This window comes from Lissotriton vulgaris, chromosome 6, assembly GCF_964263255.1.
Source record: "Lissotriton vulgaris chromosome 6, aLisVul1.2, whole genome shotgun sequence".
Lineage (NCBI taxonomy): Eukaryota > Metazoa > Chordata > Amphibia > Caudata > Salamandridae > Lissotriton > Lissotriton vulgaris.
In genome coordinates, this window is record NC_141694.1 from 1,891,204,393 (window position 1) to 1,891,228,617 (window position 24,225).

Genomic DNA, 24,225 nt, shown 5'->3' on the forward strand with positions numbered 1-24,225 from the left:
CAAGACTGCCTCCCACTCCTCCACAGATAGCCTGGACCATGTCTGAATAAGTTTCTTTGAGAGGCTAAGTGTATAGTTTTGCTCCATAGGGGACCAGACAAATAAAAGCAGGGCATGGTCTGACCAAGGAACAAAACTGGGCGGATTACAAATAACATTACCCATATTGGTGAAGAAATGGTCTAGAAGATGGCCCGTAATGTGCGTAGGACCTGTCACTATTTGTTCTAGTTGAACTACCCTCAAAGTGTCCAACAGGCAGTGCGCTGGCAATGCCTCTGTTTCGTCGAGCTGAATATTGAGGTCCCCTAAGATGGAATAGTTGGAGTAGCTACTGATGGGAAGAGTAATCTTCTCCAGAAGGTTATTACAAAAGCCACGGTGATCTCCAGAGGGCCTATAAACAAGGATACCTGAAAAGGTACAGGTAGAAGAGAGGGAGATGGAAAAACCTAAGCTCTCACAGTCTAGGAGAGGATTCTCTGAGGTACGACAGTCAAAATAATTTGTAAAAATAATGGCCACTCCTCCTCCTCGTCCTGATTGACAGTCTTGCCTACAGATGGAGTTACCCGATGGAAGCGCCCGGACTATATCCGGATCAGATGAATCTGTAAGCCACGTTTTGGTAAGGAAGAGGGTATCCGGGTCTTGCTCCTCCAGAAGTAGGCAAATTTCTATTGCATACCTCGGAAGGGAGCGACAGTTAAGCAAAGCAAAAGAATATTGCTTCCATTTGCTGGGTCCTCAGCCTGTATGTTTACATAGGGGACATGGTATCCTTATCTCCTCTAACAGAGTCTTTAAAGGGCTGTTTCTAAGCTCCGCAACTCCTTACCATTATAACTCAGCAGTTCCGAGGACGCTGGTTCCATCATTTGAGGACCCAAGCCCCGCCTGTCCTGGCCTGGCACGGACGGGCACAGACAGGCTTTCCTTAGGCGCTCCTTTGGCGCGAATGGCGCGTCCACTGCCGCGTACGCTGCGCGTAGAGAGACCGTCTGCTTTTAAGTGTTTGAGTGCGTCGTGTTAGGCGCCTCTTAACAAACACTAGAGCAGCAACCTGCTCCTACCCAATATGGCCACCAAAATGATCGGCCCCTCAATGCCCCAAGCACGATTCAGCTCCTACTTGGCTGATAAGGCGAGAAAAACGGGTCCTAATGTAGCGAAGCTCCAAGTGAACCTAAGCACTCAAAGTAAGAATTAAAACACACTAGGTGGTGAAAACAAAGAAATTGCAATTTTAAATAAACGGGTCTAATACAGTGCAAAGAGTCGGTATTTTAAAAACAATAGATCAGCTAACACTAGCTCCCGGCTTTTCACCTCAGGAGCAACTAAAATCTCTGGTCTTATAAATATACATTATAAATTACTGAGCATCTTGTTTGATATTCTGCGTAAATTGTGTAGAACCAGAACATATATCCAAAAGATTATGAATATCAGAAACGCTTTGCATTTTACTTTTATCAGTCCTCAATTTTTCATAAACAGAATGCAACAAGGAACAAAATCTTTTTTCCCGATTCTCCATAATTTGCTGTTGCAAACTTTCAAGAAAAAAAACATTGACCACTACATTAGCATAGCAGCTGATACCTGAACTATTTTCAAACTGATAACCAACAATCTCTTCAACAGTATCCTTTTTCCTTTTGCTTGCAATCACACCATTATCTTGTTTTTTTCCTTCTCTATAACTTCACAACAGATATTCTCCTATCTTCTTTTCCGACCTACCACACACTTTTCAAATACAGGATATTTACCTAAATTGAGAGCATATGCTCTTCTCAACCTATTGGGTCCCGGACTGATTACTGGTTAAAGAGCCAGGTCTTTAGACTTTTCCGAAAAGAAAAAAGAATATGACTCATCTTAATTGACAGAGGTAGAAAGTTCCAGAGTCTGGCTGCGGTAACTGTAAACCGTCTGTCTCCCCAGGAAACTGTTTTGGTACGAGGAACTGTTAATTGGTGCAACGTAACTGATCTCAATTGTCTTGAAGGACAGTATGGAGTTATCTGGTTCCTGATAAACTGCGGAACTAAATTATGTAGTGCTTTAAACACAAGGCACAATGTCTTGAATTTTATTCTGTTTTTGATTGTTAACCAGTGAAGATTCCGAATGGTTTGGGCAATTGGTTTAAATTTAGGGGTCCTGGATAACAGTCTTGCTGCAGCGTTCTGTACTAATTGCATTTTGTTAACAACCCGGGTTTGTGCATTGGCGAACAGGCCATTGCAGTAATCAAGTGAGGATAGTGCAAGGGTACTTACCAGGGTTGTACCAGCGCTGTCGGGTAAAAACTGAGTTATTTTTTTAATGAGTGTTAGCTTATGGAAAGGTGTTGCCGCTATTTGGTTGGCATGAGCAGAAAAGTTTACATTTTCATCAAATACCCCTCCTAGATTCCTAACCCTTGGAACGGGGTTGGGCAAAGTTCCAAAGGCTGAAGGCCACCAGGCAGGAGACCAGCAAGGGGAGAGTTTCCCGAAGATGACAACCTCGGTCTTTTGGGAATTCAGTTTAAGGGAGCTGGATTATACTCTTTTACACAGTTTGCATCTGCAGTAACCTTTGTGTCATCAATTAAAAACAAACCAGATAAAGTTCTGACTCGGGACAAAGCAACATATGCCATACCCTTTTTAAATACGGTACTTACAATGTTCACCAAAGCACTGTCTACACTTAAACCTTGAGATTTATGAATAGTCACTGGATATGCCAGAGAAAGGGGGAACTGTTTTCTACAGATATATAAATCTTTAACAAGCAAAAAACGAACTGAACAATGATCAATATGTTTTATTTTTTCAATCTGATCGAAATTTAATTTTTAAAAATTCAATTCCATTCCATCTTTATTCTGATAATTACCAAAATCCACAACTTTACCCATTGCTCAATTAACTAAACCTTTGTTTACATCCAAATTACGCCTTAAAATGACCCGAAAGTTTATACATGCAAATAGATTCTTTTCTAAACCAGCAGCCAGCAGTTTTAGATATCGATTTTTCTAAAGAATCCCATTTTGTTTTCAATGTTTCTGTCAAAATAATAGTGATTCATTCATGCTCTATTTTATCAATGGCTTCCATTTTTATTATTTCTTCATTTTCTAGCTTCAAAAGTTGTTCATTGAATATAGAACACTCGCGCAGTGTTGGCATTAAGCAGATAATAGATTTATTCTCTACAATTTTCATATATATTTTCTCAGGAACTATATTTTCATTTGGAAACAAATTGGAAAGTAATCGACTTTGCATAGCTTGTTTTCTATGTTCCGTCAGTATTCCAATTCTTATATCTTGAAGAATAGTTCCATAATCAACATCATTTGCCTGTTGCATATTTTGTAATGAGTTCTTTGTATTCAAAATATCACCAAATATTTACGTTTCCAACACTACCCAAAGACTTTCTGGTGTCTTCATGCACAAGTGTTTTAAATACTGGTTGTCCTTTTACGGTAGTAAGTTGCAGAAGATCTCCAAAAACAATGACGTTTTCCTCCAAATAAGACATTATACTCTGTTTTAAGAATTTGTTGTATTCTTAAATGCACAATAGCAAGCATTAAGCTTGAGACCATGCTTAACTCATCAAGTTTCATTTTCTTTGGCACTCTTGAAACTTCATAACAAGCTTCTCCAGATAGCTTGTGATATTCCAATTTGTTTTCATGCTCCACAAGTAGCATAAGTAAATTATGCAATGTAATTCCTTTAATATTGTGTGCTGCCAACCCAGTTGGAGCAGTTACAACACAAGACAAATGTGAGTCAGTTGTTTTCTGTAGGTAACTGGTGATTACTGTAATTAAGAAACTTTTTCCTGTTCCAGCTTGAACACTCACATACATTAGGATAGGTTGAAATGATGTGCATATGCATTCTTTCTTTTCATGAAGAAATCCATGGTCAATCTGTTGTCTCACTTACTGATATATTTCTTTCTGTTCAACATTTAGTTGTTCTTCCAAGTCCATAATATCTTCTTGAGCTTGATGCATTGCTGTTTCCACCTCATTCATGGCGATTGCTGCTTCATTTTCAACAATTAGTTGTCCTAGTGGATCTTGACTCAGTGGAGCAGAACTTTGACTGTCTTAAGAACTGTCTCTAGCAATCTCAGCTGCAATAGTAGCTTCTTGATCAATTTCATTGTTCAACATTTTCACATAATTTGCAAAAAAAGTACATTCTATGGTATCTTTATAAGCATTGAAGGAATCTTCATCGCTCTAGAAATCTCCAAGTAATTCCAATTCTGAACGCCACGGTTGGAACAGTTTCAAAAGTGCTAAATAGTAAAATTCCCTTTTATCAGGAGTATCGCAACTCAGTTTCCTGTGATTAATCAAATTTCCTCTCCTTTGTTTCACCAAACATCCTTCAGAACCAATCACTGCATATTTTCCATCATTGATGTTTTCTGTAGTATTCCGTTTAAAAGTGTAGTTTTGAAGCACTTCATAGAGACATATGTTCTCAAGATGATGACTTCTATTTGGTTAATAAGTGTCCAACATATTTGTTTTCACAATATCTGTACTTTCCAGATCTTTTTCTGCTAAATATTCGATTTCTTGAACGGATTTAAGCACTCGATTTTGCGTTGCAGCAAGACCTAGACTCACCCAAATGATTCTTCTAGATTTGGAATATAAACTTGCAGATGATAACCGATCTGAGTATTCATACGCTCCAATTTCTCGATGGGATAACATCTTCAAACTGAAACTGTATAATTTCTTACTTAGACTCTTCTCATGAGAAATCTCTTCCCACATTTCTTTCAATTCCGTCTTTTCTGATTTTGTAATGTAGGATGTTACTTACTGAGCAACAGCAATGGAATTATCAGCTACGTACTGAATATCCATGTTAGCATTCCACATAGACAGAATAACCGGATTGTAATCATTTATGTATTTTGATTTCTCACATCTTCTCCAAATTGTAGGTATTTTTGGAGACTTTCTAGTAATGGTATGTCTCATAGCTGACATAAAACTGTTTACTCTTCATTTGGATAATACAGGACGTGGAAATCCAAAACAACATTTAGTATAAAACTTTTCCTTAGATTTGTACTTTCATCTACAGTATTTTCCACATCAATGGCTTTGGAATCGTAAGACTTGTTGTCGTAGGTTGTTTTCTTCTGTGCTTTTGGGTATGGCATATTCTTCAATAAAAGACAAAACAGTGTCATCGGAATCAGTTCCGAAATTGGGGGCATCCTTGATTCATATCAGCATATGTATATGAGGAGCACCTTGAGCTTGATACTCCTTTCTCCAAAAGAAATCCACAACTTCTCCAAGAGGAGGATTCTTTTTATTGCAGATAAAAGACATCATAGCTTCAAATCTATGATTGAAATACCTGCATACATTAACAGGATCCAAAGAGCACAATTCTCCAGGTGTCTTGTATTCAATATTTTTTATATTCGAATTTGATTCTCAAAGTAAATCATCCCAAGCGTATTCTGCTCAGCTCAGGGTAAGGAAATATGTAGGAATTCCTAAGTTCCTTAGCATACATTTAAGTTCTCCGTGACGACGTACCAATATTCATTAGTGCCACGCGGACATGCTATCAGATTATCAGCAGAGATTTTAAATGATCATCTCTCTGATGATCTTTATCCATAAATTCCTTTGCAGAAACATTTTGAAGATGTACTCCTGTTTTCAATATGTTATTGACTGCATATGAAAGTCCAGACAAGCCACTCTAAAATTTAGTTTAAATATATATGGGATACATTGTCGAAATCTTGGATCTTCTGCATACAGTCTTGTTGTCTGATATTCAGATGCAGGAATCTGCACAGGTCGTTCATCATATCATCCGCCTTTTCCTGTTGGCAACAATTGCGAAAAACAACGAGCTTCCAAGCTATTTTCCCATACACTCATGGGACTTCCCTTTGTTTTTTTTCATTTGGAATAACTCAACAGTATTCCCCATCACTTCTTTTGAATGAAGGGGATGTACACTATAATATTCATAGATTTCTTCATTTTTAGACATGTGTACTTTTTCAATTTGTCCACTTGATGTTTCAGTATCTTCTGTAAAAGTATTTCTTCTTCTCCCACATAAACATTTTTATAGTACTGATTGTTTTTTATCAGATACAATGTTGCCTTTTACACTTTCCTAACATCCACTAATTCTTGCCAGATTTTCATACTCTTAGTAGGAACGCCATTAACTAGAATAACTAGTGTTTCCTTTTCTACATTCTCTACACCAATAGTTTCAATATTTTTCTTTAAATCTAGAGGTAAATATACAACTCTTCCTTTTAATCCTCTTTGTAAATCTGAAGGAGGCAATTTACCTGTTTTAGGCTCCATACGAACAATAGCCTGAAATGGGTGCACACATTGAATGAGAATAGACTCATAGGTATTTAAATCTATCAGCTCTGGAGGAATAGTTACCAACTCTGGATTATTATGGACAGCTTTAGCGGGCATTTTATTCTCATCTCAATTATTACAACAATATTTACAAATACGCTGATCAGAACCCAAATCAAAACAATTCCCTACCAACAAATAAGTTGCAACTTCCTTCTACTTATCATTATTTTCTCTTTCACTTTTTAAATACAGATCAACAGTCATAGTCTGATTTTTATAGTGAGTTGGCCGACAACAAATACAAGAATAATTTGACCTTTCACCGGAAATCACCTTAAACTTTGTAATTTGTTCTTCAACATTTTTTGTAGTACTATGTTGCAAATTCTCTTCAATATTTTCCTCTATTAATGTGTCAGTTTCTGCATTCTCATGTTCAGGACCAAAGTAACAAAACTCAATTTCATCACAAACCTTCTTTACTTCTGATACTGATCAACGCAAAAGAGCACTGTTCAACTCATTTAACAGTAGTGCTGAACTTTTTGCATAATACAATCTTCTGACTAACTTCCGCATTTGAGAATGATGTACTGCTAACATCCTGAAATGGTGAAAAACACTTTGACATACTTTTATAGAAAGACAAGCCAGAGAATGACCTTGCAAACCAGTATGTTTCTCACTCTGGAAGGGTCTAGTCCTTGCAATATCTTAAGCTTTTGTTTAACACTTTTTTTTACTATATGCTCGTAAAAATCCTGTAAAATATCAATAGATTCCTGCCGTACACTACAAATACTACTGCAATCCCAAGTGTACGTCTCCCTAGAACTTCATCAGCTAACACTTATTCTGCATTTATGGGAACCATCTTCTCTTTCTCAATTGGACAACCTTTTCTAACCTCATAAGCTCACCCACTGGTATCAACTGCATGCAATAAATTATTGGTCTGAAAATAACTCTCTTCATTAAAGAAAGGCTCTGAACTTGAACTGTGTTTCCATTCACCCAAAAAAATCACAAAAATTAGTTCTGTTAATTGCTCTTTTCCTCTTATATTTTTGCCTTCATTAAACGGATTGGTTTATCTAGTGATTGAATTCTGTTGAAAACTAAAATGAATAGCTTCCTTTTTACTTCAAAAGCCTTTTGAAAAATGGATTAAATATGCTTCTTCTTTTTATAAAATAGTGCTCTTTCTCTATATTTTTTCATATCTTTCAGCAAGTTAAAAACCACTTAATTATATTAAAATAAATTGTGGTTTTCTTTATACTGATTTTGACTTCTTTTAGCATATATCATGTTATTGATATTCTTTTTTCTGGTCGAACCATTCTCAGTAGTTTGGACATTCTGCACACTGCTTCTAGGCTTTGAAAGTTTTAATGAATTCCTTTGTTGTCTTACCGGAAGACTTTTTCTTTTTACCCACATGATGTTGGTTATCCAATACTTGTTGTTGAATTTTCTTCAAATCATTGTCCTTTTGCTGTATTTTTCTCTTTCTTGATATTTCAGGCATGATGACTTTATTTTAATGATGATAAACAATATCTGTAAAAAATAAACATAAATAAATGTATTTTAATACATTTATATAGTATACTTTTCTATTACTATACAAACACATTCTATATAAAAATCATTTAATCACTTTCTTTTGTCATCACTAATTGAAATTGTAATTCAAGGTGTATACATTACTGTATAGGTGATTACAGGGCTGCATGTGTAATGGACAAGGAATTGTTCCAGTGTTTCTGTTAAGCCCTGGGACATTATATGAGTACTTAGGCACTGACTGAATGATTACAGTCCTGCAAGGAGAATGCCTGGATGAATGTATAAATGTTTGGCATTTGGTGCAGTGTTTGGATTACTACATGATGCTGGGTGGCTGACTGGAGCAGTGCATAGGGAGTGACAGGGTGTATGCAGGAGGGTATAGGTACTGCCTGAGTAATTAAAGATGTGAAAAACAAGTTTGTAGGTGGTTAGACGACTACATGCATAGTGAACAGGAGTTTGTACAAGTATGTGTGTTAAGGCCGAGCTAACTGTGTGAGTACTTCAGTACTAAAACAACAATTAGAGTACTACAAGGAAAGTGCCTGGGTGAATTTATAAATGGTTTGGTTTTGGCACAGTGAATGGATTAGTATGTGGTACTGAATAGGCCACTACTGAATTGCAAAAGCAGTATACGGATACTGCCTGGGTAAATTAACATCTGTAAAATAGATGTATAGGTATTAAAAGACTGCATGCACATTGGACAGATGTTTGTAGTACTCCATGTTGTAAGACCTAGATTACTGCATGAGTACTTGGGTACTGACTCATTAATTTGAGTACTTCAACAAGAGTGCCTGGGTGAATGACAGGGTGTTTGCAAGTGTGTATAGGTACTGCCTGAGTCATTAAAGAAGTGAAAAACAAGTTTGTAGGTGGTTAGACGACTACATGCATAGTGGATAGGAGTTTGTACAAGTATGTGTGTTAAGGCTGAGCTAACTGTATGAGTACTTCAGTACTAAAACAATAATTAGAGTACTACAAGGAGAGTGCCTGTGTGAATTTATAAGTGGTTTAGTTTTGGCACAGTGAATGGATTGGTATATGGTACTGAATAGGTCACTACTGGATTGCAAGAGCAGTGACAGGGTGTTTCCTGGTGTATATGGATACTGCCTGGGTAAATTAACATCTGTAAAATAAGTGTATAGGTGATTAAAAGACTGTATGCACATTGGACAGATGTTTGTAGTACTCCATTTTGTAAGACCTGGACAACTGCATGAGTACTTGGGTACTGACTCATTGATTGGAGTACTTCAACAAGAGTGCCTGGGTATATTTATAAATAGTTCACTTTTGGCATAGTGAATGGATTAGTAGATGGTACTGACTAGGTCACTACAGGGTTGCAAGAGCAGTGACAGGGTGTTTGCTGGAGTGTATGGATACTGACTGGGGCATTGTAGGCCTGAAACACAAGTTTGTAGGTGGTTAGAGCACTACATGCATAGGGCATAGGAGTTTGAAGCAGTCCATGTCCTGAGGTCTGGCTCGCTGCATGAGTACTTGGATACTGATTGAATTATTACAGTACTACAAGGAGAGACACTGGGTGAATTTATAATTGGTTGTGTTTTACTTCAGTGAATGGATTAGTGCATGCTGCTGAAAAGGTCACTACAGGGTTGCAAAAGGATTAACAGGGTATTTGCAGCAGTGTTTGGATACTGACTGTGTATTGTAGGCCTGAAACAAAAGTGTGTAGGAGGTTAGAAGACTACCTGCATGGTGCATAGGAGTTTGAAGCAATCTATGTCCTAAGGCCTGGCTCACTGTATGAGTACTTAGGTACTGATTGAATTATTACAGTACTACAAGTGGAGACACTGGGTGAATGTATAATTGGTTGTATTTTACTGCAGTGAATGGATTAGTACATAGTGTTTATTGGGTCACTAAAGGAGTGCAAGAGGAGTACCAGGGTGTTTACAAGAGTGTATGGATACTGACTGGGTAATTGTAGGCCTGAAACCCACGTGTGTAGGTGGTTAGAGGACTATATGCATAGTGCATAGGAGTTTGTAGCAGTCCACGTGCTAAGGCTCTGGATCACTGCATGAGTTCCTAGGTACTGATTGAATGATTACAGTACTACAAGGAGAGACACTGGGGGAATGTATAATTGGTTGTATTTTACTGCAGTGAATGGATTAGTACATTGTGTTGAATGGGTCACTAAAGGAGTGCAAGAGGAGAAATAGGGTGTTTTCAGGAGTGTATGGATACTGACTGGGGAATTGTAGGCCTGAAACACAAGTGTGTAAGTGTGTAGGTGGAGTAGTGTGGCTCACTGGTTAAGAGGCGGCAGACCCAGAAGCAGAGGTCGGCCCGGGACCAGGGTTCAATTCCCGATGCAGCAGGGTCTTGGGCCAATGTCAGCAGGCTCTATAAATCTCGCCGTTGGTGCCACTTCAACCATGGGTCCCACTCAGCAACTCTGGGCAATAGCTTGCTTAATCTCCACAAACGGCCCCACCAATGCCGGGGATGCCTGGCTTCACCTTGGGGGTGCCCAATAGGGACCATATCACAGGGAAAGCCAGGACGGGTTCCCCAGCGTTATACAGCGCCAGGAAACCTACGGGTAGCAGTGCGCTTTACAAGCTCAAATACAAATACATTAGAGGACTACATGCAATGTGGATAGGAGTTTGTAGCAGCCCATGTGCTAAGGGCCTGGATCACTGCATGAGTACTACAAGGAGAGACACTGGGTGAATTTATGATTGGCTGTATTTTACTGCAGTGAATGGATTAGTACATGATGATGAAAGGGTCACTAAAGGAGTGCACGAGGAGTAACAGGGTGTTTGCTGGAGTGTATGGATACTGAATGGGGAATTGTAGGCCTGAAACAAAAGTGTGTAGGTGGTTAGAGGACTACATGCATAGGGCATAGGAGTTTGAAGCAGTCCATGTGACTCGCTACATGAGTACTTGGATACTGACTGAATGATTAGAGTACTGCAAGGGGAGAAACTGGGTGAATTTATAATTGGTTGATTTTTACTTCAGAGAATGGATTAGTACATGATGCTGAAAGGGTCACTAAAGGAGCGCAAGAGGAGTAACAAGGTGTTTGCAAAGTGTAAGGATACTGACTGGGGAATGGTGGGCCTGAAACACAAGCATGTATGTGATTAGAGGACTAAATGCACAGTGCATAAGAGTTTGTAGCAGTCCATTTGCTAAGGCCTTGAATCACTGTATGAGTACGTGGATAGTGACTGAATGATTAGAGTAGTACAAGGAGACATGAAGTTACCAAATGCTTCTCTCATAATGGTTTCCCAAATACACACAGACTCACAGTGTGATTCTAGACAAGCAACACTCTTCACTAGTCTCAAAGGGGTAAGGTGACTGCACACATTCTACATATTTCAGAACTACACTCTAGTGTGAAAGCCTGACTCATTTTGCAAATGCATAAGCAATGACTGTGCTTCTATTACTAGTAAAACTTGACAACATGACAGGTTTTAAAGCAGTTATGTGTCTGCAAATACATGAAGTACCCAAATGATTCTCTCACAATGGTTGCCCAAATGCACACAGACTCACAGTGTGATTCTAGACAAGCAACACTATCCCTTGGACTTTACCAAAACAAAATTACTAGTCTGGAAGGGGTAAGGTGACTGCACACATTCTAAATATTTCAGTACTGCACTTTAGTGTGAAAGCCTGACTCATTTTGCGAATGCATAAGCAATGACTGGCTTCTAATTCTACCAAAACTTGAGAACAGGATAGGTTTTTAAAGAGTTATGCGTCTGCAAAGACATGAAGTACCCAAATGCTTCTTTCACAATGGTTCCCAAATGCACATAGACTCACAGTATGATTCTAGACTAGCAACACTAACCCTTGGACTTTACCAAAACACATTCACTAGTCTGGAAGGGGTAAGGTGACTGCACACATTCCACATATTTCTCTACTGAACTTTAGTGTGGAAGCCTGACTCACTTTGCAAATACATAAGCAATTACTTTTTTTCTAATTCTACCAATTTTGAGAATAGGATATGTTTTTAAGTAGTTCTGTGTCTGCAAGGACATGAAGTACCCAAATGCTTCTCTCACAATGGCTCCTTTTTTTGTCATGTCTCTAAAATGGCTCCTCCTTGAAGCATGCAGTATGAGTATCACTTAGAGAGGCCTGAAGCTAAAATCTCACCTACTTAGACCAGAGATTAGGCATTGTTAGGGGTCCTTGAATTGACAAACGCCAGAAGTCTGATGTGAAGAGCGTAACTCAACACAAGCCTTATAAAACATCTCTTAAGGACTACTTTGCTGACAAAGCATTGAGATACATAGTTAACATGTAAGTTCCTTTAGTTTCTTTACACACATATTGGGGACTCTTACCCTTCCACCAATGGTGATTTACAGGTGAAGCTCTGCCGCATTCTGTTTACATTAAATGTAAATTATTTTTGTTTCGTATAACTCTGTAGTATATTGAAACATGTTGATCCACAAACTCTGCAAATCCGGCTGACTCCTGCAGGGCCTTATAGTTGAAAACAAATAAAGGGGAAAGCATGTTTCAGTTATTTGAGGTTGTCATGTTAAATAGTGGGATATTCAAATGGGTTTCTTTTCATCCGACCTCGCCCAATCCATTGTTTCAGTAGCCTCTTCCATGGTCACGGTGGCCCTCGGCTTCCTCTCTAATTTCAATGTAATCGAAGTTGCTAAACATTTCTTTTTCTATCCGCAGAATGAAAGCTGCACTTGAAACTGCTGTTGTCTGCACACTGCTGCTTGCCATGGATTTAGCAGTGATAGGTAATGTAAATATCCATTATTAGACGTTATTGAGTTTATTTGCAATGTACAAAGCTGCATTTTCATTGTTATCCTCACATTATATTTCCTCCTTTGTCACAAGCCTATTGTCTAAATCCTTGAGAACTGGCATTTATGTTAGAATTTCCCTCCACAGTGCTCTCCTGTGAGCACCTGGTTCCACTCCTAGAACTGGAAGACCAGATTTATGTTGCTCTTCTGAAAATAGGATTATCCTGCAGCTTGTTCTGAAGGTATTGTATTACGGAATATCGAGATACACTAATATCCTGAACAGAATATTGAGGGACAACATAAGGTAAGTGGTTATGGAGGCGGCATAGATTAACTATTACTAACTTCACATCTATAGACCTTGAAGATATAGATATCATTATGGTACATATATGTGGAGTTACCTATAGAAAATCCATGCATACTTTCCTTTCATATTTTGTCCTTCAATATTGTGTGCACAACATTTGGTGCCATAGAGATTCCTAAGTCGATATTTCGGGTGCATGCTTTCTGAAGGGAATTGTAAAGACACGGCCTCACCAGTAGAAAACGGTCTCTGACACAGAGATAGTAAACAAGACATGATTTGATGCAAGCACGCATGAGATAGATCTCAGAGAGTGAAGTAAAAAGGATTAAGAGCCTGATTTAGGGTTCGGCAGAGAGCATACTCCATCGCAATAGAGTTGGGCAGAACTTAAGTATCTCATCAACTGAGACTACTTTGTCTCTGTGGTTGAAATACTCCTCTGATGAACGCTGGCATAGGGCCATTCGAAATGTGGCCATTTGTCTGCCAGCTCTATTTAATCCCTGGGCGTAGTTCCCGAAGTAGCGCTACGCGTAGCTACACGAAGTGCACTTCACACTATGCGAGCTACGTGCACCACTACGCGAACTGCGTGGTAGCCTGTTCGCACTGTGCAAAATGCCATTTTCAATGATTGCACAGTGCGGACAAGCATCCGGCACTGTGCAATCATTGAAAACGTCATCTTGCACCTTTCGAGCTGTAGTTTTCTGCCGCTCGAGTAGATTTTTACGCAAGCTGCAGCTTTCTCAACGCAGAGTGGTAGTTTCTCATTGTGAGTGCTGACGAGCATACGCGACCACTCGCAATGAGAAACCTGACCTCCCTGCGTTGAAAATCTCGCCGGGAGGTTTATTTTTCACGCTCAAGATCAACAACTTGATGTTACTGATCGCGAACGAGGAAAAAGTCTCACTGGGATGTCATTTTGCTTGCTCGCGGTCGCCAACTTGATGTTGAGGACCGTGAGCAAGAAAAAAATGACAGCTGCACTACGCAACGCTATGCGTGTTTGCAGTGTGCTACGTGCAATTCGCGTAGTGCGTAGAAGCGGAAACTTCGCAAACTAAACAAGCGTAGCGTAGTGCTTTGCCCAGGGTTATTCTATTCACAATAGGCGGACACATGCCCAGTTTTACCTTTCATACATTGCCATACAAAATGTGACAAAATGTGAAAATAAAAAAATGCCACCGTCAAATTTCCATTGAAAGAAAATCAGCCCTAAATTATTTGAAAAACATGCTGCATGGCCATAAGAGTGACTTATGCCCCAATACATAAACCTTCGTCTCACTGTGTCCTTGATTCTGTTGTTCTCCCTTCACCTTCTTGCTTTCTCAGAGTCTGTCTACTCTCCAGCCTAATGTGCCCTCTTAATCATCTCCCTGACCTCTTTCATCTAGTGTGTCAATTCTCCCAGGCTTCCTCCTTTCCCTTCAGCCTGCCTGCTTTCCCTGTTCTGGGACTTCTCCCCATATGTTGTCCAATTTGCTATTAGTCTGTCCACTGTGCCCAAGATGCCCACTCTCCACTCTGAGTCTGCCCACTTTCCCCGTAGCCTGCTCTCTTTCCCTAAGCCTTTCCATTCTTCCCGAATCTGGACACTTTCTACAGGGCCTTCCCACTGTCCTTCTACCTGCTCTATGTCTGAGTCATAACCACGTTATGCTAGCCTGTCTCGCTGCCCGTTTACCCCTTGAGCCTGCCTACTTTGCCCGGTTCTCCCTTTTTTCCACAGATTCTTACTATTTTCTCTTGGGGCAACTCACTTTTCCCTACTCTATGTGCTCTCCCCTCAAGTCTCTCAGTTTTTGACCACACTCTCCCCTCCATTCTGTCCTCTTTCCCTTCAGTCTGTCTATCTTTCAACCAGTCTGCCCATTTTTCCCTCAGTTTGCTGGTTCTTCCCTCAAAGTATTTCTTCTTTGCCCCCAGCTTGCCCACTACCCCTTCAGCCTTTCTGCTTTCCTTCAGTCTCCAGGTTCTACCTAAATCTGCCTATTTTCCCTTAGGCTCCCTCAAGTTCCTTCTACTTTAGATGCTCTTTCTCAGTTCTGGCCATTTCCCTCCACGTTATTCTCCTTTTTCATCAGCTTGTTTTTTTCTTGCCCCTGATTATAACTGCTTTCCACCAGAATCTTCAATTTCTTCCCCTAGGGTGCAATTTCTTTCCTCTTTCCCGCCTTCACCTCAGCCTACCTGTTTTTATACCAATCTCCCCTTAACCTCCAGAATCTGCTGAGTTTCCACATAGTCTGCCCTCTCTCCTACTCTGCCTATTGTTCCTCGCATAGACCCAATCTCTTCTCAGCCTGCTCACATCTCCTTCAACCTGCCTGATTTAACGCAAGTCTGTCACTTACCTGTTACCCAGAAAATGCCTGTTTACACTAAGCTGAGCTACCCTTTTTAGGTCAAGCTAGACAGCGCAGCTATCTCTTCGAGACCTGCTGTATCGGTGTGTGGGCATCAAGTCCATCCCCTTTCGTGACATTGCTTTTGATTAGTCTATGTCGGTGTCCTTCAAAAATCCATGCATGCTTGTGGCCAGTCCTGCCTCCTTGTCCCTCCTTTCTCTCTTCTGGTCCTCCCACAGAGCAGGGACTTAGTACTGTCTCATTCCGCCATGGCTCTTTATCTCTTCTTTGGGGGACTATTTTTCTTAGTTTACTGCACAGACTGTTTGTCTGTGTTTAGCTTCAGAGCCCTAGCTGCTTACATTCAAATATAGCATTCTTCCTACCACCTCCTCTTAATGCCACAGTTGCGTTACTGCTGCCTCCCTCACAATTGGCTCCTGCTGGGTTGTTTGCTTTAATAATTGAGAACATTTAGCACTGGGCCCGTTTCACGAGCACTGCACTGGTTTCCCTGTCATTTTTGTGTATTTTCTCTGCTCTCCCTTCCCCTCCCAATCCGTCCAGTTTGGCCGGCCTCACAGCTCTGCTGATAGTTTACAATGCCCCCACCAGCTGGGTGTCCCTGCCTCTCCTGCTGCTATAATTAACTCTAATTTAACAGCAACTTGTCATTGTGTAAACTGCCTGTGGCTCTAAGGAATGAGAAAAAACTCTGGGTTTCCCAACCAAGCAGGAAGTAGAGAAATCTACACCATTGCACAAGTAAGAACGTGTGCCCATCAGTTACCGATATAGAGATGGCCATGCCCACCCTCTGATGCAGAAAACATGACCCAGTCATTAGTTTGTACGTACTCCCAGCCTTGTTTTTGGTATTCCAAGTTCAATTCTTGAGCAACTTTGAATGAGCTAGCAAGTCTATGTGCACAGCCCAGTGAACTGCTAGATTCGCAGTCAAGTTGGTTTCCCAGAATCGATTAAGACCTGGTTGAAGTATGCAACATGACTCGATTTTACAGTCTAATTTAACGGGTTTTCTTGCCCCGAGGAAGTGATATAAAATAGTACGAAACATATTGGAAAAAAAACAGCATGACAGCTCAATAATGATGAAATAAATGAAGTCCTGACTGTGAAATCCAATGAATTGTGCAAGATTTGTATATTTAATTGTAGAGCTTCTGTACACATTTATCTCGGAAAAGCCCACCGCAAGATGACATAAAGTCACTTCGGGTTGGGCGTGGGGCAGGACAATGCTTCACATTTACATGGTGAGTACGCAGTCATTACACGGTTGTTGTGTTACGGGTCACTTTCTTTCAACTACCCCACACTGAAAATAAATTCAATGGGGAGCTGAGATAACCGGCAAGGAAGAGGGCATGTGACATGCGTGATCATTCCTGGGTCATGCAATCTGTAACATGCATACCAAGGCACTCCACAGTCCAGCTAAAACTCTTTACATAGGGCCCGATTCACAGAACTAACTTAAGACAAAATCCTAAACTTACTACTTTTGGTATTCACAGAAGTTAGGATTTTGTCTTAAGTTTTAAGGCTGACACCTAGCCTAGATTGGTCAATGCAGGTCCATAAAGCTGATTGTGCGCTATTACATTGTCCATCTCAATGTGGAAAAAGGTAGGGCTAGGACCTTTCTCAAGATTTGCCCGGCGCTAACCGCCCTTGTACCATTCAAGTTTACCAAGCAATGAGGCAGGCGCCGGAGACCAGAAGGCAGGAAACAGAAGTTTATTCCGACGGAGCAGAACACATCAGAACAGACAACAAGGTATCATGTCGAGGTGCTCTAACAGCCACTCGGAGGCCTGGCCTCTTATACACTGGTTTATGGCATGTGACCTTCCTTTAATACAATCACAACTTTGTAGAGCATGGGAAAGACATCCCCGTAACCCTCGTGTTAATCCCACCCCCATATACATTCACAATAGAGGTCCTCAACCTGCTGATAAGAGAGAGAGAGTCATCTCGCAGCTGAGTGTGTTGTCGAGTCTTAGGATGTGTGCGCCTGATCATGTCACAGGGGGTGGGGAGGCCTGGATCAAATAGAGGGACCTTTGAAGGAGAGCGACCTCATACAATAAAGAGCAGTAAATGATATCTTCCGGCTTAGGCAATGGCCTCGGACCTGTGTGGACAGTCGGACACGGGGTGAGGGGCCATCAATGGAGAGGTATTCATGCTGTGTGGACAATCCAGTGCAGGAGGGAGGTTTAGCAACAGAGGGGCATTCATGGGAGGGGAGGAGGTGCGGGTCAGGCGCTGGCGTGACTCTCAAGGACAGGGTCATGCAGAAGGGTCGTGCTCAGAAGGAGGAGGGAGGGGGAGCCGGGGTGCGCAGAGGATGCTTGCTGGGTCAGAGGGACGTGCTGGCGATCGATCGTGGACAGGGAGACCATGATACCTAAAATGGCTGCCATGCACGTAATACATAGGTGACCTAGAATAGCTGCCGTGCATGTAGTACATAGGTGACAAGCTGGCGCAGATGATGTTTAGATCGCAAGTCAAAATTCCACAGTCCTCCCTTTTAACATATCTCGCCAACTTGTCAGTTTGAATTTATCCCCATAAGGCCACGTATTTCTACTTCATAGAGGGGGCTCATGTGCTCATTTCGGAAGTCCAAAGTCTTTGGGCACATACAGTTAGAAACAAGGCCGCACAAGGGTGGCAGACATTGGATACCTAAACAACACCCACATAAGATCACAACAGGTATCAACACAAAGGAAAACAACCTCCAACCCCAGTTCTTCAAAGTGTCCCAAAACCAGCTCCCAAGCGACCATCCTTCCTGTTCTTGGTGAACCTCCGAGGAAAGTCTGTGGAGGTGTTCAATAGCCTTGTAGACTGAAGGCGAGTTGTCAGGCACGTAGGTGCAGCAGCTGGATCCGATGATGCGGCATGCTCCTCCTCGGTCGGCCAGGACCACGTCTAAGACAAGACGATTTTGGAGGGTCACGAGGCGGACCGCCTGAAGCTCCGCAGTGTTGTTGGCGAGGATACCAGCCGTGATGTTGATCGTTGTTTCTACTGCCTGGGTCAGATGTCGGATAGCACGGCTGTTTGCCATGGGGCCCCACAGAGGAACAAGTCCCTTTGCTGCATCCAGGAACTGTGCTCCAGTGGAGTCGGCTTGTCCAAGGTCGTCTGCACGTCTCTGCCGGTGATGGTTGGCTGGGGCTACATATGTGGGTGGATGAACGAAGGCAATGTAACAGATACCCTTCCAACCCTTCGGGAGCCAGGTGTAAGCCTTGGTGCCACACACAAAGTACATGTTCGGAGAAGCAACGAAGGAAGGGGGGTCAGCTGAGTCCAATGTTCTGGTGATTCGGCAGGCGCTGTAACCCACCAGTTGCGTTCCCTGGCCTTCTAGGCACACAAGGCCGGTGATGTTGATAACAGACAGGGCCACAGTCAGAGTGGCGGTAGTTTGTTTTTGCAGATGAGTGAAGGTGGTTCTGGCTGGATTGTGGAGCACCTGTACTTCGACTCGTTCTTTGGCAGGAATGTCTTTGATGAAGGTGGCGCCCGCGAGCGCAGGACACAGGGCAGCTGGGGTCTTTCCTGTTTTGCTCAGCCAGAACCCAGAGTAGAAGTGTGACACTGTCTGGCTGGAGGTGGCGTTGTCCCTGTGGCTCTCTTGCATGAGGATCAACCAGGCGAGGCAAGAGCCGTGGACTGAGAAGGGTGAAGGGATGAAGGGAATGGAGTGTCCAGTGGCATGCGGGAGCAACCCGCAGATCCAACAGTTTGTAGCATTTGCAGCAAGGTTGTGTTGGTGCAACAGTTGCACGAAGGAATTGTTCCAGAATTCCCTGCGCCTTTCTCGGAGCTGAGGCGACAGAGATATTAGGTGATGCTCTTTCAGGGGTGTTGGCTGTGCAGTAGGTAGCAATGTCTCATGAGCCGGTGTGCTTTCCTCCAGAATCCAGAAGGAGGTCATGAGGAGGAGGCAGAAGAGGAAGACAATGAAGAGTGCGATTGTCTTTGATTTGTGCAAGTTGTCAGTCTTTGGATTTCTATACTGGGTATTTCCTGTTGCTTCCATCATCTTCTTATCTGGCGCTTCCATCATCTTCTTATCTGGCGCTTCCATCACCTTCAAGGGGGCTCGGTAGCGGGCAGAACCACAGACTTCGTTTAGCTTCTCTCCCGGCAACCCTTGATTGTGTTTAGGTCACCGTTCTGAGATTTAACTTAGTCCGTGGCCTACTTAGCCGAAACTCCCTCCTTTCGACGCAGGAAATACCCTTCTCTGGATGGCACGGTGGGATCAGAGAATTTTGCAAGTTCGAGTGCCTCAGTATCGGGATAACAGTCCAATATCGGTCGGTCTTTGCTCAGGAGCTCTTCTTGGGTGCTGACGTTTTCTGTCGTGGCCAGGTTCGCAGAGACCTTCCGGCAATGATGCGCGTGCAGCCAGTGCTTCTTCCCCTCCACTCGGAGTGCTGTTCGGGTGGTGATCAGCACTTGCCAGGGGCCCGTCCACCGAGGTTCCAGACTCTTGGTGCGCTGGAAATTTCGTATTAATACGAAATCTCCCGGTTGGATGTCGTGGCCGGGGCCCCTGGAAGCATCGGGGATGGCCTGCTGCACCTGTTGATGAATGACAGACAACGTTTTAGTTAACTTGCACAAATAATCAGATAGTAGGACGTCCGGGACGTCATGAATGGAGGTCGGTTTGGGAGCAGTCCAGAGATTCATCGGACGCCCAAACACGACCTCGTAGGGGGTCAAATGGTGCTTGGTGGGGGTGGAACGCATCGATAACAAGGCCAGTGGGAGGGCATCCGGCCAGTTGAGTCCAGTGGTGGCCACTATTTTTGCCAGTTTCAGCTTCAGCGTGGCATTATGGCGTTCCACTAGACCAGCGGATTGGGGGTGGAAGACCGCATGAAATCGTTGCTTCACCCCTAACCCCTTTAGGATTAATTGGATAACCTCAGCTATGAAGTGGGGGCCATTGTCGCTCCATAAAATTCGACAAAGGCCATAGCGAGGGAAGAATTCCTTCAGTAGTACTTTGGCAGTAGTCATGGCAGTGTTGTCACGGGTTGGATAGGCTTCTACCCATTTGCTGAAGGCACACACGATGACTAGTACGTACTTCAGGCTTTGGCATCTCTCTAATTGGATGTAGTCCATCTGAAGGACCTCAAAGGGATGATTGGGGGTCCCGAACCCTCCCCGGGGTACTACAGTTCCTTTCCCGGGGTTGTGTTGCAGACAAATAAGGCACTGCTGAACCAGGCGTCTGGCTGAGTCGGGGATTTTATCGTTATGCCAGACTTTGGAAATGAGTTCGATCATGGGTGCAGATCCTATGTGTGCGGGGGAGTGAGCCATTGTCAGTATGGGAATCAGATATGAGTCAGGCAGCAACCATTTGTTTGCATCTTTTGTTCGCCAGCAACCCTCCTCATCCTTCAAACCCACCCTTGCCCATTTAGTCAATTCGTGAGGGGTGCTGGCCGACTGTATGTCTCTGATCATTTCCCTTGTGTCACTCCATTTTTCTGCTTGTGACCTGGTCACATATATGCGTGTCACTGTCCTATTCTCAGCTGTGGTTCGTGCAGTGATGTCGGCTAATGCATTCCCTTGTCCGACTAAGTCTGTCACTCTTTTGTGTGCCTGACATTTGATCACCGCTAATCGTTTGGGGAGGAGAACTGCCTCAATCAGAGCGGACACTAAATCTCCGTGGAGGATTGGGGTGCCGTGGGACGTCAGGAATCCCCTCTCCCTCCACAGGAGCCCAAAATGGTGGACCACCCCGAAGGCATACTGGCTGTCCGTATATACGTTCGCGGTGGTCCCTGCGGCTATGATGCATGCTCGGGTGAGGGCTATCAGCTCTGCTGCCTGGGCAGATCGTTGTGTGATGCAGGCTGTTTCAACTACTGTTTGGGCTGTCGTTACTGCATAGGCAGCTGAAGTGGTGCCATCTGGGAGTTTGATGCATGAGCCGTCTACCCATAGCTCTCCATCGGGGTCAGGAAAAGCAGTGTCTCGGAGGTCAACCCTACTCCTAGTCTGTTCGTCTGTGAGGGTCACACAGTCGTGTATGGGAGGAACGTCGGGGTCGTTTTCAGGCAGGGGTAACAATGTGGCAGGATTCAAAGTCGTGCATCTCTTAAGTGTGATGTGGGGTGCAAGCAGAGTCAACTCGTACCCTGTCAGTCGTGCGCTAGTCAGGTGTTGGGTCTTTGTCTGGTTCAAAAGGGTGTCAACTGCATGGGGCACTAATACAGTGAGGGAGTTGGAAAGTACGATTCCCTCGCTCTGACGGATGGAGACAGCAGCGGCAGCTACTGCTCGAAGGCAGGCAGGTAAGGCTCTGGCTACAGGATCAAGAGTGGCGGAGAAGTAGGCGCAAGGGCGCTGCTTAGGACCGATTGATTGAGTTAGGACAGACAATGCACATCCCTCCCTTTCGTGGGTGAAGAGGGAGAAGGGTTTGGAGTAATCCGGCGTTCCGAGGACGGGTGCTGAGCAGAGTGCATCCCGTAATTCCTTAAAGGAGGCTTGACACTCAGTGGTCCAAGGAAGCGGGGAGGGGACGTCTTTGGTCAGCAGGGCAAGTAATGGTTTCACAATGAGGCTGTAATTAGGCAACCACTGTCTGCAAAAAGAGGTTAGGCCAACCAAAGAGCGGACCTGCTTTTGCGTTTTTGGGATGGGGGTGTCTAGGATAGTTTGGATTCGGTCAGGGGTAAGTTTCCTCCCTTCCTTGGACAGAAGATGGCCTAGGTAAGTTACTTGTGGCTGGCAGAACTGTAGTTTCTTTTTGGAGACTTTATGGCCATTTTCTGCAAGGAAGTGTAGGAGTTGGACGGTGGCTGTCGTTGCCAGCGGGGTGGTGTCGGCCGCCAAAAGGATATCATCGACATATTGGATCAACACCACTCCCTCTGGTAGCTGGAAAGCATCCAGCTGTCTTTTGAGGGCCTGGCTGTAAATGCTGGGACTTTCAGTGTACCCCTGGGGAGCTCTACAGAATCGGTATGAGCGAGATTTTAAAGTGAAGCCGAAAAGATAACGGCTGTCTGGATGGATGGGGATAGAGAAAAATGCGTTTTTAAGGTCGATAACAGAGAAGGTGGTGGCAGTGGACGGGATGAGGGTCAGAATGGTGGTGATATCAGAGACCACAGGATATTGGGGTACAACTACTTTGTTAATCTCTCGTAAGTCGATGATGAAGCGGTACGCTTTCTCATCTCCTTCACCTTGCTTCTTAACAATGGGTAGGATTGGGCTGTTGCAGACGTTGCTAACCACCTCTTCAACCACTCCTGCATCTACCAGAGACTGAATAATCGCTACCAGTGCTTTCTCACCCTCGGGGGATATCCGATACTGTGGAAGCTTCGGGAGTATGGCGTCCTGTCGTACAGTTATGTGAATAGGATCAATCATCATTCGCCCCACATCAGAGTCATTTTTGGCCCACAGGTACGGAGGCAGGGTGTCAAGCAAGGACATGTCAGCGTCAGTTATGCAGCACATGTGTCGTGGGGGACGGGATCTGGGCATGTCTGGGTTGTCGTACAGGATGACTCGTATTCCATCTGGGGAACACCTAATGGTAGCTCGAAAATGCTTCAGTAAGTCAATGCCCATAATGGCGTCAGGGGAGTTGGAGGAAAGTAGGAATGTCGCGTCAGCAGTGTTGCTTTCTAGGTCAAAGGTAATAGGTACGGACAGGGGGTTAGTGGAGGGCGTCCCATCGAAACCTATCGACGTTATGTGTGAGCCAGACAAGGGTGCCCTTGGAATCAGTCGTTTTGATAACACACTACGTGTCGCCCCAGTGTCTACCAAGAATGGAGACTCTGTACCCAAGACCTTAGCGGTGACATAAGGACCTTGCTGGTCAACACAGAGCTCGACTGGATCCCTCCCTTGCCCCTGGCAGTCCTATGCAAAATCGGGGGCATTTTCACCTTCGGATAGCTGATATTGATTCTGTCGGGGACGGTCAAATGTATTCAGTCTTCCTGATCTGTCATTGTTAGTGTCGTTGGAGTTCCCTCGGCCCTGTACTCTATTCCTCGGACCACCTGCCACATCCCTGGAATCCCTATTTCTATTCATCTCTAGCAAAACCGGACACTGGAATTTCCAATGGCCGAGCCCTTTGCAGAAAGCGCATTGGTCATTGCTAACGTCTCTCCGTCCAGTGTGAGATGTCGGGGTGTGATCCTTAGGAGGTAGATCTCTGGGGGTGTTTGATTGGTAGTTCCCCCTTTGATGTTCCCGTCCTAGCGCTATACCCTGTATCTGGGCTATCATTACCCTTTCCTTTAAATCTTTCTTCTTTTTCTCGGATGCCCTATCATTCTCATTCTTTTGGTGCTCGTAATACTGAGCCATCTGAAGGATAGCTGCGGGTTTGGAGGCCCCCCAACTACTCTCACTCGTCTGCAGTTTTTGGGAGACCTCTTGTGTTAGACCCTTTACGTAATTTTGTACGAACAGGTGCTGTCCGGTTGCAGTGGTCATGTCCTGGCCACTGTAGTCGGAGAACACTGTCTCGAATCGGGAGAAGTATTCTGACACATCTTCCTGGGGTTTCTGTCGACAGGCCGTGACTATCGACCAGTCTACTTTTCTTTCCGGGACCAGTGTTTTTAATTTCTGGACTATTTTATCTGGGAGTTCCAGTATGTCTTTCACTGGTTTGCTCCCCGGTTCTCG

At 43.5% G+C, this 24,225-nt stretch overlaps 1 protein-coding gene across 2 annotated transcripts in view; it reads left to right on the plus strand.

Moving 5' to 3' along the window:
* LOC147709790 (fucolectin-4-like) overlaps positions 1-24,225 on the plus strand; it is a 200,100-nt gene that overhangs the window by 63,006 nt on the left and 112,869 nt on the right. For both annotated transcript variants that reach the window (XM_086925560.1, XM_086925561.1), the window contains exon 2: positions 12,722-12,789. In XM_086925560.1, coding sequence (XP_086781686.1) covers positions 12,723-12,789 — 67 coding nt within the window. In that variant the 5' untranslated portion in view covers position 12,722. The remainder of the gene's footprint in view (positions 1-12,721; positions 12,790-24,225) is intronic.